This window comes from Musca domestica, unplaced genomic scaffold (genome assembly GCF_030504385.1).
Source record: "Musca domestica strain aabys unplaced genomic scaffold, Musca_domestica.polishedcontigs.V.1.1 32, whole genome shotgun sequence".
NCBI lineage: Eukaryota > Metazoa > Arthropoda > Insecta > Diptera > Muscidae > Musca > Musca domestica.
The window spans coordinates 7,147,281-7,163,020 of NW_026712311.1; the positions used below are offsets into that span (position 1 = coordinate 7,147,281).

The 15,740-nt window shown below is 36.0% G+C and overlaps 2 protein-coding genes across 2 annotated transcripts; both read right to left on the minus strand.

Annotated features, from left to right (window-relative positions):
- Positions 1–7,138: 7,138 nt before the first annotated feature.
- On the minus strand, positions 7,139–10,390 carry LOC131803701 (uncharacterized). The gene is made up of 2 exons (XM_059125237.1): positions 9,707–10,390; positions 7,139–7,892 (listed from the first exon to the last, which is right to left on the minus strand). The coding sequence occupies exons 1-2, from the start codon at positions 10,350–10,352 to the stop codon at positions 7,825–7,827; spliced, it is 714 nt and encodes a 237-aa protein (XP_058981220.1). The 5' UTR covers positions 10,353–10,390; the 3' UTR covers positions 7,139–7,824.
- Positions 10,391–10,564: 174 nt separating this feature from the next.
- LOC105262492 (uncharacterized) lies at positions 10,565–11,585 on the minus strand. Its single transcript, XM_059125109.1, has 2 exons — positions 10,875–11,585; positions 10,565–10,696 (listed from the first exon to the last, which is right to left on the minus strand). The coding sequence occupies exons 1-2, from the start codon at positions 11,583–11,585 to the stop codon at positions 10,565–10,567; spliced, it is 843 nt and encodes a 280-aa protein (XP_058981092.1).
- Positions 11,586–15,740: the final 4,155 nt, after the last annotated feature.

A 15,740-nucleotide genomic window follows, 5' to 3' on the forward strand; every position in this document is an offset into this window, starting at 1 on the left:
ACCAGTTTCTAATTTTTTAGTCGATAACACTGATGATGTACACTGTCATCATGTTCCATTGCTATTGAAATGTGAACATTATGATTCCCATTGGATATTAAGTGGATGAAATTTCACCCTGCTGGGTCTACTTTAAAAGACAACAACATCCAATAATGGATGCTGGAAAGGGGCCGGCTTCTTTCCAGTTAACCCAAGTATTCTAATTTTGGTTCACGCCTTTATTAAGTGTTCTCAAATTAAGACACAAACCATACGAAGAACTAGACTTTATCGTTTGTGCAGATAGATGGCGCTGGTACGAAAAACAGGAAACGGATGTTAATCTTTTAAAATTAGGAGGCATTAATTCTTATGAATAATAATACATTTATTTCTTTTGCCTGGAACTATATTAGAATATAGAGATTTTTTCAAAGAAGAGACAGAGAGAGAGAGAGAAAGAGAGAGAGAAACTACGAAGTTTTATAAAATTTTGAATTGGGGAACAGTTTGAAAAATGTTATTTTAAATATATAATTACATAAATACAACGTATACGATAAATAATTTTGAAATTGTAAAACTAATAATCATAATATTTTAAATAACTAATAATAATATTTTAATAGCATAAAAAATATTAGAATTCTTCTTATTTGGCTTATTTATTGAGAGCACTGAAATGACTCCTGCTAGATTAAAACCTATATTCATACTTATATTCAAACGTGTCCTTGTTGATTTAACAATAGAAAATTAGGTATAAAAATCTATCACTGTAATCAAAAACGCTACTTGTATTGGAAACTACTGCACCGTAATTTATCAGCGATTTTATTTGCAAAACATAAAGCCAACCGAAGTAGTTTACAATACATAGTTCATCTAAGAGAATGAATGAAAATTCATAATGAATGAATTGTCTAATTATTATGGAACAGTGGGATAAAAAAATGCTTTACAATATTCCATTATGTACAATGTGAAAATTGAGTGATTCATAATGGAATTTATTAACTAAAATATTTAGAGAAAACTAGTATGGATTTTTTTTTTAATATAAAATTGTGAAGAAATATTTATTTCGATGCTGCAGTACCAAATCTGTAGGCATATGGCTGAGGATATAAAATATTTTTAAAATAAAATGATATTCTTTAATCGGTTAGATTTGCCGACAGATTTATACCCTCAGCCGATGTTCGATTATTTAAATATATTTTGACTTCTGTAATTATTACCCAAGTTGTTGGCCCTCTACGGAGAAGGTTCCCATGGAATGGGTCAAAAAGTACATATCGTATCGGACCTAATAAATATGATATAAATATTGCGATGTGCCGGGTTTTGAATTATATATCGACTATTTCCTTCACTTTATATGATATATATAATAATTTTTGTCATACTTCATCTAATACAGATACAAATTTTGGTATGGGCAAAATTACTAGAAAATCGAACATTCATATCCAATCTTTAGCGAAATCATAAATTCCATATTCATCTCAGGATGCTGGTTGAGAGAAATATTCCCAAGTTATGACAGATAAAAGTATTGAAAAGTGTGTGCCTTTGTGGGTGAGGTACCAGCAGGGGTTCGCAGATATATATAATCTTCACAACAGATCATGTGTTAGCAAAAATGTTTGTATGTGTGAAATTTGAAGAGAGTTAGAAGCTTATTTCGCTTTCTTTGAGCGTTTTGTTTTTGAAAATTTTGAACCCAATGTGGGGGAGTTACCAGAAGAAATGGTGCAATCTCTACCATCTTTATAACAGATCTTGTATTAGTAGAAATATTGTATTGTAATAACTTTGAAGAGAATCGAATGTTTACTTCGAATTGTATGAGAGATATAATTATTCAAAATTTTATCCGGTTGTTGGGTAGGTACTAGAAGAAATGTTCCGATCCCTATCATCTTTATAACAGATCTTGAGTTGAAAAAAATATTGAGATGTACCAAGTCTGAATGAAGTCGGATTTTAATTTCGCATTTTGTAGCTTCATGACTATTTTAAATTTTGACCCTTTGTGGGGTCAAGTGCACCTATATATCCCATCTCAACACCAGACCTTGGTTTAATAAAAATATCGGTATGTGTGAGAAATTATTTAAATTTTGACCCTTTGTGGGAGAGGTACTTGATGGAGTGGAGCGATATTGTCCATTTCCGCACCTGACTTAGCACTGATGCAAATATTGTGATTCACATAGTTGAAGCAAAATCTGGTTATCCTTTCTCTTTCTGCAGTCAAATATTTGATTGGAAATTTCGACCTTTTGTGGGGAGGTATCAGAAGGAGAGGACCGAAGGAGTGTCCATCTCCGAACTTGATATAGGTTTTTGATAATAATATTACGATACACCAAATCCCACACTTCCTTCGAGAGTTATCGTGCTCACCAGCCAGGCGGACGGACGGACGGACGGTCGGAAATCGGTAAATCGACATTAAATGTCCTGAAACGGATTTGGTCTAATGACACCTAGGCACTTCTTGCCGTATCAAATGATAGCCCTTTGGCTGAGGATTTTTTTAAATCCAGAATTGTGGATTAATTTAAAAAAAATCCACAATTGAAGAAAACAATGACGAAAACTGACGACTTTCAAAACAAATATATATATATATAATTTCGACTTGTTTTGAGGAAATGGGTAATGTTGACCTTTTGTGGGGGAGGAGTAGACCGATATTGACAATCTTTTAACACAATTTAAGTTTGAAAATTAAATTATGATATACCAATTTTAAACGAAATCGGATACTCCTCGAGAGTTATGATGCGCTCCAGCCAGCCAGACAAACGGACACTCCTAGATCGACTCCAAATGTCCTGAAACGGATTTGGTCCAAAAAGACTCAGAATCTAAAACTGTATTTCGATGAGACAGGTTTTGGCCGTATCAAATGATATATACCCTCCATAGCCCTTTGGCTGAGGGTATAAAAACCCTTGGTCGTAGCTGTAAAGGTATTTATAAACCATTTTAAAAAATTTATGATTCCAATTCTAAATTTGATGAAGAATATTTAAAAAAACGTACGGTTTTGCTTTGAAGTTTGTGGAATTTTTTTTTTTGAATCCAGGCATTTAGTTTTGGAGAAGAAAATATATTTATAAAGAATTCACGAAGTTTGAAGAGGAAAAAAATGGAAAAATTATTTTGGATTTATTCCCTGTAGTATGTCCTGTAATTTTCCCTCCATATTGGCCACTGTGTGTATGTGTGAGTTTGTTTTGCTTATTTATGGCTGCTCCGGTTTTTTGTCTTGCCTCTGGCCTTTGTCCTTTGTTACGAGACTGTTTTAATGATTTCAAATTCATTATGGCACCCGAAAATGGTTTTTCATTCAATGAGGTAGCGAGCATCGATGAGCAGAGACACAAGTTGCTTAAAAACTCGCAACAACGTCCAGGGGACATGGTTTCAGACGAGATTACTTATAGGTGTATGGACGTTGAGTAGTATGTATTAGGTGTTCATATGGTGATGGATGAAATGGGATCCGTTGTTGCGACAATGTTCGAAATCCAGTTTCTTTAAATTTTGAAAAGTTCCAAAATTTATTCAGTCTTGGGCTGACATACTATACGACATATTTTTAAATAGTTAATTATGCCAAAAATGTCTATCCGACAGCTGGACATCTAATCTATCAGACTCATTGGACATAACGTTTATATAAATCTCCTCTGCCCCCAATGGACTTCGCAATGAATGACAGAGAACAATTTTAAAGATAAAAGAGATAATTGGCAAAGTTTTGTTGTTTGTGTTGTTGGCAGAAATCTTTTGTAATTAATCGCATAATAATGATGTCATTAAGATAATTGTGATAATGATCTAAATGATGATTCATATCAGAATTATGAATAAATGGATGAATGCATGGAATATGAATGTGTGAGGTTCGACAAAAATCTATGTGGGTTAATGGAAGGCTTCGAGTACAAAATTGCAGTCAATGAGTTGAAACGGATTGGGCGTATTATGAATATTTAAAGAATATTGTGTATACGCAGGGTGGTCTACATGTTAATATTACTAATACGCCACTGAGGGCCATGACTCAATATTGATTTTTTTTTAAATCAAAGTTTTTTAGTCAAATTTTAATAGTTTTGTTTGCGATTTTTATTTTTGTGACGTCATTCATTCTTCAATCAACTTTTTATTTATTCACACACTCTCTCACACACACCGATGTCAAGCAAATCTCATGAACATTTGGTTCGAAGCCAACTGCAACTCGCTTTGATTGAATTCATTTCCGTTTATTTATTTGCTAAATTATTGCTGCCACATCAAGCACACAGCATACAGCCCATAATGCCACAAGGACACTGAAGACAATTGTGCTACTCCATAGCTCGAGCGGGCTTAGGGGAATGTGTGTGTGTGTGTGATGTGCTGACGACTGGTTGGACCAGTTGGTTAGTGATGCCAGCGGAAATTTAACAACAATTGTTACAATTCCCCCAAGAAAAATTGACGGTTCGCAGAGCTGGCTATACCTTTTGGAGATTTCTAGGTTTTTTTTGTAAATAATGTTTGTTGGCTATGTGCCAGGCTTTAGGCCTCGTTTTCATATATTTTAGATACCGTTCCCCTCCGTTTTGATTGTTATGAGTTTTCAATGGATGTTCTTTTTGCTTTTTTTCTTTGCCTGGAATGTGTTTGAATTCCTGTCATTATTATGGCCATTAAATGAAGGCTAACAAACTTGTACTAAACAAATAAAGCAAATTGTAAAAAGGGTTAATAGTAGTCAATGATGAATGAATGAGTTCGATTGAATTGAATTGCCAGGGAATTGGACAAATTGAAAAGTAAATATTTAATAATTTCCTGGGAGCCAGAAAAAAGAAGGGAATTGGAAAAATTTAAGGGAATTTTTGAAATTTAATCTAAAAGTGAAAAAATCTAATTTTTTAAAAAGAATACTAAAGGTAATGGTACAGCTTGGCCATGATGGCTAGGCATATTTATAAAATGCCATGCGAAGATATCAAGCTGCCTTTTACCCTCACCTTAAGGGTTTAGTCATGGATTAAGAAAAATTAATTTTAAGGGACAACTGAGATAAAATAAGCTTTCAAGTTTCAGCAGAAATAACATTGTGATTTTTTTAGGTCTATATTTTGAAAGGTTTGACCGAGACAAAAAAATTAGATATTTGTAGAGTTATTTCTCAAAAGTTGGTGTAACTAAAATCTTGGAGTTTTTGGAACATTCTGTCAAGGACAAGAAGAGCGGAAACTTTTGATTTTTTAACAATTTTCCTTTGTAGAGCTGCAGAGGGAAAATCGAGTATTTTGTAAAGAATATTTTCTGAAGAAGTGGCAAAGCTATGGCCTTCGGTTTATAAATAATATTTTTTAAAAGAGTTCGTGGCTAAAATCTTGGATTTACAAATTTTAAAGGGCCTGTAGTAGTAAGCCGGAATGTTCTCAAGGACACCTGGAGCTATTAATATGGATTTTTTAAAATTACTTTTTTAGATAATAAGCAAATCTGAAATTCTGGATTCTTAAAAATTAATTTAGACACCGTCAGAGATATAATCGTAGGTTTTCTAAAAATAAATTTTTCAGCGACTTTTTGGTCGGAGATAATTTGAATTTAATGTACATTCCGACCAATATTTATGGATGTTATAGGAATTTTTTTCCGATTCTATAGGAGTTATAATCGTAAAAATTTGTAATATATTTTCATAGGTTTTTTGGACAATAATCGTGGACTTTTTAACAATATCTTTCAGGCCCTTCCCGACTCATGATCGTACTCAGAAATTTTCTGAAAATCCGCCCAAGGAGTTCCTTCTGTGTACTTTACCTCTTGGAAGAGAGGTAAAGGTCCACGTTTTAGTATAGATGTACGATCAAGAGAGTTTTCTTGACCGGCAGGGAGTTCTAATTATTTTATTTAAATAAACCCGCACTGCAGAAAGATTCTTGGGCAGTGTAAAACCGAAGTCCAAAAAAGGGAGCGAAAAAAATTAAAAGAAGTTGGTGGTTCAATGTTTCGAAGTACAATATTTATTGAACAAAAAACAGACAGACGAAGAGGACGAGACAACAGATAATGTACATATGTATATGCTCAAATAGGCATGCATGCACATATGTACAAACATTTATATGTATTGATGCTTTTGGTTTCTAACTCTCGTTAGAGATCAAAGCAAAATAAAAAACACTCATTCCCTATCGAATGCTTTGTTATGCTTATGATCGACATAGGCACAGAAAGCATCGAAAGATAGATAACGTGAACAGTGCAACAACGATAAAATGAACATTAAACACAATAATAAATTAAAATAAATAGAATATAAATAAATATGGATCGAAATGAATAAATAAACACATTTAAATGGGAATTGATAGAAAGTAAATAATATGGAATAAATTAACCCAATATAAATAATAATATAATTTAATTTAATGTAGAAACAAAACGAAAATAACTAAATATAAAACCGTCGGCACGCTGACCCAACATACCGGCCCCATTGAAAGGGCTCTTTCAATTAAATAATAATGCGAGTTTGTGGATGGGTCGACGAATGACTCCTCGTGTAGTTTTTACATCGGCAACTCGGATTCTTCCATCTCTACCAGGGATAATGTTGACCAATCTGCCCAACAGCCATTTTTGAGAAGGGATGTTATCTTCATGGACCAGAACCATGCTACCAACTGTGATATTCGAGTTAGAAGTAGACCATTTGCTTCGCACTTGAAGTTCGTTAATGTATTCATGTGCCCATTTTTTCCAAAATCGTTGCTTTATGGCAGTTATCTGGGCCCAATGCTTCAGATTGTTGATGTTGTTTGTGGTGACTTCTCGTTCTGGGAGAGAACGTAACGCACTGCCAGTGATGAAATGTCCAGGGGTAAGAGCTTCAAGGTCGCTGGGGTCAGAAGACATCGGTGAGATAGGCCGAGAATTCAAAATTGCCTCAATTTCTACTAGAGATGTAACGAGCTCTTCAAATGTCAAACGGGTATTTGCGAGGGTGCGATTCAGATGACCTTTCGCTGATTTGACGGCAGCCTCCCATAGGCCACCAAAGTGGGGTGCCCTAGGGGGAATAAAATGAAAATTAATAAATTCATTACAACAAAATTTGTGATTATGTTTTGGTGTTTGTTATCGAAGAGAAAGTTTTTCAACTCTCTCAGTTTGTTGTTTGCTCCCACAAAATTGGTGCCGTTGTCACAGAAGATGTCTGTTGGAAGACCTCTTCGACCAATCATCCTTTTGAGAGCTGCGATAAAGGCATCTGTTGACAAGTCGGAAACAGCTTCAATATGGACGGCTTTTGTTGCGAGACAGACAAACACAGCGATATAAGTTTTGTAGGGAATCTTTCCTCTAATCCGAAGATATGTGTTCACAGGGCCACAAAAGTCAACCGCACATCTTGCAAAAACTCTTGATGGGTTCAGTCGATCTGCAGGCAAATTGGACATCATTTGCTGAAGTAGTTTTGGACGATATCGAATGCATTGAGGGCAAGAGTTGACAATATTTCGACAAAGACTTCGTAAGTTGATTATCCAAAAGCGCATTCGGGTCAATGACATCAAAGCTTTGGGACCAGCATGATAGTTTTTGATGTGAAGATGGCGAATGTAGCAGTTCACAAAATTGTTGTCTTTCGGCAGTATTATAGGGTGTTTCTGAGCCTCAGGAATGTCTGCTAATTCAAGACGGCCTCCAACCTTTAGAATTTCTATGCCTGTTGAAGAATCAAGAAATGGGTTGAGACACTTTAGCGGGCCTTGAGGATCTTTCTTCTTTGCAGCTCGAACAATGTCATCTTTGAAGTGTTGTTGTTGAATGTGCCAAACGATTGCCAGTATAGCGTGCTCCAATTCCTGAGGCTGTAAAGAGTCAGAAACAAATTGTTTAGTTTTTGAAGAAGATAATCCTTGCCAAAACCGGAAGATCCATGCTACAACTCGAACCATCTTTAGATATGAGCTGCAATTGTTTATGAACTCAGTGATATTGTTGAGTTGCACTTGGAGATGAAGTGTTGTTTTTCGTTTCTCCTTTTCCACTACGTCTTGGTCGATTTCATCGCATCTGCTTTGAGGCCAGTTTTCGTGTTCCCTGGAGAGGAAATCCGGACCAGTGAACCAAATTGAGGATCTTAACTCTTCAATAGTGGATCCTCTAGAGACGATATCTGCAGGATTCAAACTCGATGGTACATATCGCCAATTACAACCATTTGTAAGCTCTTGTATTTCAGAAACTCTGTTTCCAACAAATACAGACAGCGTCGACGAATGTTGTTTGAGCCAGTGGAGAACTATTTGTGAGTCAGTCCATAAAAATACAAAATGCCTTGGGATATTGAGAAGATGTTGTATTTTGGAGTACAATTTTGCAAGAAGTTGAGCTCCACAAAGTTCTAAATTCGGTAGCGATTTTCTTTTTGTCGGTGCTACTCTAGATTTTGCAGTAAATAGCTTCGAGGAAACTTGGCCTGAGCTGGATTTCACCCTGATGTAGAGACAGCAGCCATAAGCACGAATTGAAGAGTCACAGAAGCCATGTAATTGAATGGATTCTGGACTAGGCGATGAACAATAGCGAGGAATATGTAGTGACGATAAAGATTGAAGATCGTTGACGAATTGTAGCCAGGCTGTGTGTACATCTTGCGGGACAGATTCATCCCAGCCAATCTTGAGTATCCAAAGTTCTTGAAGTAGTATTTTGGCCTTTATGATAAGAGGTGCCAAAAGTCCAAGTGGATCAAAAAGCGAAGACGAAAGTGACAGGATTGAGCGTTTAGAAACAACATTTTCAATTTTGAATTTCGATGAAAACGAGAACAAGAATTGATCTTTTTGTTGATCCCACGAAATACCGAGAGCATTTGTGACTGACGAGTCATCAAGATTTAAATATTTAATGGTTTTGTCGTGACGAAAGCTTTCATGATTGGAGTGCCATTTATCCAATTCAAAACAGCCCTTTTTCAATATTTCTGTCACCTGATATTTAAGTTGAGCTAAATCTTCAACAGATTCAGCGCCACAAAGAAAATCATCCACATAGAACGAATTTTTAATAGCTCTTGCGCCAAGTTCGAAATTTTCCATGTATTCATCAGCGAGGTAGTGCAAAGAGCGCACGGCGAGAAAAGGTGCAGCAGATGTCCCATAGGTGACAGTATTTAATTGGTATGTTCGAATTGGTTCTTGCTCAGAATATCTCCATAAAATATATTGGTACTTACGGTCATGTTGGTCAACTAGAACTTGCCTGTACATCTTGACGATATCTGCGGTTATTGCGAAACGATATAGCCGGAAACGAAGCAGCAGCAAATAAAGCTCTTCTTGGATTGTAGGACCAACCATTAAGATATCGTTTAGCGATGTATGCGAGGACGTAGAGCAAGAGGCGTCAAAAACAACACGAAGTTTCGTAGAGGTGCTATTCGGCTTGAATACACAGTGATGTGGGATGTAGTAGTGTGATTCTTCCGAAATAGGCTTCTTCACCAGGCTCATGTGTCCAGAATCTTCATATTCTTTCATAAATGCAGAATAGTGGGATTTTAGTTCTGCATCTCGTGCCAGTCGTCTTTCTTGGGCAGCAAATCGTTGCAACGCATTATTGCGTGATAGACCTAGGGAGTCTGAAGATTGTTTAAAGGGCAATTTTACAACAATCCTACCTGAAGATTCTCGGGACACTGTGGTTTGGAAGAATATTTCACATTCTAATTGTTCTGGTGTAGTTTGAGTTGAGGCAGCATCAATTTCCTCAATTTTCCATAGACGTTCTAAATTCATGTTGATTTTTTCCTCGGTTGAGAGCAAATACGAAGACACAAAGTTGTTTTCTCTTGAAGAATTGTATTTCCCAGTGACAATCCAACCAAACAAAGTTTTTTGTAGTTTGGGTAGATTAGGACCAAGCTTGATTTGACCAACAGACAAAATATCGAAGAATGTTTCAGTACCAATGAGCAAGTCGATTTTCCTTGATTTGTAGAAGTTGTCATCAGCAAGTTCTGTGTTCGGAGGTAGATTCCACGAAGTAACGTCTAATTCCGAGTCAGGTTGATAGGAAATATGCGGCGTAATACAAAACGAAAGCGGAACTTCGAAGTCTGTAATGCGAGATTTTATGTTTGTAGAACAGTTATGCTTGACTTTCGTGCTGGAATTTCCAATGCTGGACACTTCGACGGATTTTTTCACTCGTTGTAGGTTTAAACGCTGAGCAAACTCATCGGTGACGAAATTTAGTTGTGAACAAGAATCCAATAGAGCTCTTCCTAACTTGTATGAGCCAGAATTATCACGAACTAAAACCATAGCTGTGGCGAGAAGAACATGAGGCGATGAACTTTCCATATGGGCGTGAACAGAAGCAGAAATGTCAGTTGCAGCTGCTCTAGATGTGTGATGTGAGCGAGAACAGTGTTTACATTTGAACGATGAGGGACAGTTGGTGACTTGATGACCTTTGGCGAGACAGTTAATGCAAAGACCAAATTTCTTTACATTTTCGAAGCGGGTTGGTACATCTAAGTCCTTAAAGCGTTGACATTGTGCGATATAATGATCAGATTTGGAACAGAAGGCACAAACACGTTTGGAGCACGAGAAAGTATAACCATGTTTCGATAATTTTTGGTTAGATTTACCAGAATGGTGATCTTGTCGACGAGAAATTGTGTTTGAATCCAATGATTCCAAGTATTGACATCTTCTTTCGAGAATATTAGAGCAATCCTCCCATGTTGGAAGTTTGCTAAAGTCCAAGGAGTCTTTCCACTTTCTTTTGGTGTCACTATCAACTTTTCCCATCACAATATGGATCAGCATTGCATTTACAATATCAGTGGGCGAGCCAAGAGACTGAAGTGAACTGTAGAGGGCTGAAACATTATCCACAAGGCTTCTTAGTTGACCAGAGCTAGGCTTAGAAACATCAGGCAGATCGAAAAGAGTGGAAATATTTTCCATAAATATGAGGGTGCTATTGTCATAGCGTGTCTTCAGCCGTTCTAAAGCCTTGGGATAATTTTCGTTCGTCACTTGGAATGCTTTCACTGTTTCTAGAGCGTGACCATGGAGACAGTTCAGCAAATGGTTGAATTTCTCAATATTCGAAAGCCCATGTTCACGATCGATGATTTGTTTGAACGAATTTATAAAGTTTTTGTACTCACTGTACTTGCCATTGAAGCTAGGCAACTTCAGTCGTGGCAGCTTGTTTGAGGGGACAGCGATAGCAAACGACGATTCCGCAAAAGTTGTGTTATGTCCGTCCTCAACCAGTTGGTGTTGTATCTGCGAGTTGATGTAGCAATACAAATCCTCGATGTCAGCACGGCCATTGTCGTCTGGGTCAATGTTTTCGATTTTATTTTGAACCGACAAAATTTGTTTAAAATATGAGTCCAAAATACCCAGGCGACATTTTAATTCTGCGGCAGAGAGTGATTTGCCTTCACCTTTTGCGTTGGCGCCGATCACAGTTTTAATGCGGGAAATGTTCTTTTTTGTAATGGCGCGTTGTTGTTTCAAATCGTCCAAACTCATGATTTTGCAAAATGGCGAAAATATTACGACAAAATCACACAGGTTTTAGGTTATCTAACCTTGCAACTTAATATTTTTGTCGATTTGATAAATATCGACCAACGACAATGTGTTCGAACTCTTTTGAGTTTTGTATTATTGTTTATAATTGCACAAAATTATTTAGTTTGTTTTACGCAATTTTAACCTTCGATTGACACAGATTCTTTGCATACAGTTCACAACATAAATTGCTTTGGTTTGCTTAAAATCCGCACAACAACAATGTTTTGCATATGTATAACGTAGAGCCAGTGCAATTTTTCTTTGAAAAAGTTTTTTTTTTTTTGTTTTATTTTTATAAAGAAGAACCACGAAATTTTGTCGTATACAAATATTTATTTAAATTGCCCCAAAACGACAATTTGTTTGATTTTATTAAAGTTAGACAGTTTCAATGATCACAACAACACTGTATACGTATGGCTTGGACCAGTACAGTATGTTAAATAATTGTTATATTATTTTTCAACGATAACCACGAGAAATAATGTTTTCTGTTTCTAATTTTTTATGCTCAATAAACTGAGACAGAATGTTTATTTTTCACGATAAATTGGTTGCAAAGAATAACCACGAGAATTATTGATGTAATTTGATCACAACAACAATGTTTGTTTCACCTGGCTTGGGCCAAAAATATTTTTTAGAAAATTAGTTTCCAAAAAATCCACAAAAAACGATATAATTTGCGACAAATTTTACACTGTCCTGTCACGGTCGCCAAAATGTACGATCAAGAGAGTTTTCTTGACCGGCAGGGAGTTCTAATTATTTTATTTAAATAAACCCGCACTGCAGAAAGATTCTTGGGCAGTGTAAAACCGAAGTCCAAAAAAGGGAGCGAAAAAAATTAAAAGAAGTTGGTGGTTCAATGTTTCGAAGTACAATATTTATTGAACAAAAAACAGACAGACGAAGAGGACGAGACAACAGATAATGTACATATGTATATGCTCAAATAGGCATGCATGCACATATGTACAAACATTTATATGTATTGATGCTTTTGGTTTCTAACTCTCGTTAGAGATCAAAGCAAAATAAAAAACACTCATTCCCTATCGAATGCTTTGTTATGCTTATGATCGACATAGGCACAGAAAGCATCGAAAGATAGATAACGTGAACAGTGCAACAACGATAAAATGAACATTAAACACAATAATAAATTAAAATAAATAGAATATAAATAAATATGGATCGAAATGAATAAATAAACACATTTAAATGGGAATTGATAGAAAGTAAATAATATGGAATAAATTAACCCAATATAAATAATAATATAATTTAATTTAATGTAGAAACAAAACGAAAATAACTAAATATAAAACCGTCGGCACGCTGACCCAACAATAGAACCCTAACGATATTTAGTATTTTGATGCTTTTAGGGATATTATTGACCGGAATTCATTCAAATTTGATGATATTAGCGACATTATTCACCGGAATGGTTCCAAAGTTCGTATTTAAAGTTCCAAATCGGTACTGCGGCCGAAATCGGTACTGCAGGACCTCATACGTATAGTCCTCACACAACGGTTTTCATTTTTCGCCTGATTTTTTTTCTCAATTTCCTTCTAAATGGTGGAGGGTGGTATGGCTGCTTACATTTCTAAGCTTTAAGGAATTATTTTTAAGGGATTTTTGCACAATTTGGACTTTTTCAAATAATATTCTTGTCAAGGTCCCTTTTTTCCGACAATAATAATGGGGCTTCTAAATAAATTTTTTTTCGAGAATTTTCCGACCTTATGATTGGGTTCGTAAAGAATATTTCTTTTTAAAGAGACTTGTGGTCTTTTCATACCCTCAATCATATGGGTAGAGAGGGTATAGATCATTTGATACGGTCAAAGCGTGGCTAGTTGAAATAGCGGTTATAGATCCTAGGTCTCTTTAGACCAAGTCCGTTTCTGGACATTTGGAGTCGATCTAGCTATGTCCGTCCGTCCGTATGTTTGGATGGTGTGCACGATAACTGTCGAAGGGGGTATCCGATTTGGTCCAAACTTGGTACATTGTAATATTTTTTTCAAACTTAGATCGAGTTCGGAGGTGAGCAATATCGGTCCACTCCTTTTGGTACCTCCCCCAAAAAAGGTCGAACTTTTCAAAAGATATATTTTCTGCATAGAAAGGAAAACAATAATTCACAAATGCCATTATTTTTACTAACACAAAATCTGCTGCGGAAATGGGATGTATCGGCTCCCTCCTTCTGGTACTTCCCCCAAAATGTTGAATATTCACAATGCCCATAAAACGCCAAATTAACATCCGATTCCATTCAGACTTGGAACATCTTAATATTTCCATCAACATATGATCTGTCACAAAGATGTTAAATATTGGACCATTTCTTCTGGTACCACCCTCTTCAAATTTTAAAAATAACAAGTAAGCAAAGGCTACAGTCGAGCGGGGCCGACCGTTGAATACCCTACAACACTATAATAAGTGATACAGTTTATATAGGCGAGATACTCGAATGAATTCCACAAAATATTGTGACAAATAATAAAAGAAAGCACTCAGGTTTCGTTCTCTAATTTTCGAATAATAGCAACTTAAGCTAATTTGCTCATTTCCAATTTATTGGTAGATATTGCACTTAAATGGTCTTCCTAGATCTGGAACCAATATTTCCCAAAGACCTATAATCTCTCAGAAGTGGCAAAAGATTAACATTTATTATTGGTTTTTGACTGAAACGCATCTATATGAGATACAGACATTTGACTATATTCTTCAACGAAATCAGCCTTAACGAAATAGTCAGAAACGCGACTTTCCTGTATTTCTGAATTCTCCAAAAAGTCACTGGAATGGACATTTTCGTATTTTATCTACAAAAGTTGGCAAACTATTTCGCACATTGAATATTTTTAGATGGCCATCCAAAACTGCTTGGCTTTTGCAATGTCCGGTAACCCCCATTCAAATGTGCGTGAGGATCAGGCGATAATTACGACCTGCTGACAATTTTGCAGTTTTTTGGTCCATTTGAACCCCTAAATATATGGCGATCATCTCCGAAAAGAGTAGGCTTCTATTCTGACCCTCTCCATGCAAAATTTCGTAAGGATCGGGCCATAAATGCGATCTGTATATGATATCCTGATATCCTAACTACTTAGTTTTGTTAGCTGTATAAATATTACCAAATGTTTAATTCAAAATGAAAATATGCCAAAAATATGACAAAATTGAAAAAATATGAGAACATTTTAGAAAATCAATATTTTCATCCTTAGAGAGATATTTTTAGACGATTTTTTAGATGTTTTTTCTTTCCTGCCAAGAGGCCATTCTGAATTAATGAGAACTGTCGAAATCAGTTCAGCCGTTCTCGACATATAAGAGATCTTTCAAGCATATCTTCTTTGATAGACATATATATCGCACATATTTTGCTATATATCCGATTTGTTGGATGTTAACATCAATGTAAAGGTCAGTAAGTAACCTTGTGATGGCTTTGTGATTATGCCGGGATTTAAAATATTCGCGTTTTAATGAAAAATTTTGATTTTTTTCAACACAAAAGATATGGTCTATTTTACCCGCTAAATATTATCCGATGGCCACCCAAATTGGTAGGCTTCTTCCCCGCCCTAAACTCTAGCTACATGCGAAATTCCGCGTCGATTGGTCTATAATTGCGACCTGTATAGCTACTGCAAAATCCGAAATTTTTTTAGTATTTGGTCCATTTCAACCCCTAAACATTTGGCGATCATCTTCAAAAGCAATAGGGTTCTATTCTGACCCAAACCCCACCTGCGTGCAAAATTTCTTTAGGATCGGGCCATAATTGCGACCTGTAGCGTGATTACAAATTAACATGGACAGACGGACAGACGGACGGACGGACATACATAGCTAGATCGACTCAGCTCGGCGAGCTAGGAAGATCCATATATACTTTCCTATATGGGAAACCAATATTTCGTGGTGTTACATAATTTTTGGCCCAATCAAACACATAGTGTTGTAGGGTATAAAAACATTTTTTCTAACATAAAATCTGTTGTGAAGACGATATATATCTGCGAAACCCTCGCGACATCTCATCCACAATATGTCATAACTTGCGAATCAAGTCAG

Excerpts from the sequence above, each read along its gene's own strand:
- LOC131803701 (XM_059125237.1), bottom strand. The coding sequence starts at position 10,352 with ATGGTTTTAGTTCGTGATAATTCTGGCTCATACAAGTTAGGAAGAGCT. Across the intron at positions 7,893-9,706 it reads AGTGTCCCGAGAATCTTCAG|CCTCAGGAATTGGAGCACGC; the intron begins GTAGGATTGTTG and ends GACTCTTTACAG.
- LOC105262492 (XM_059125109.1), bottom strand. The coding sequence starts at position 11,585 with ATGAGTTTGGACGATTTGAAACAACAACGCGCCATTACAAAAAAGAAC. Across the intron at positions 10,697-10,874 it reads TTGGCTCGCCCACTGATATT|ATCACCATTCTGGTAAATCT; the intron begins GTAAATGCAATG and ends CTCGTCGACAAG.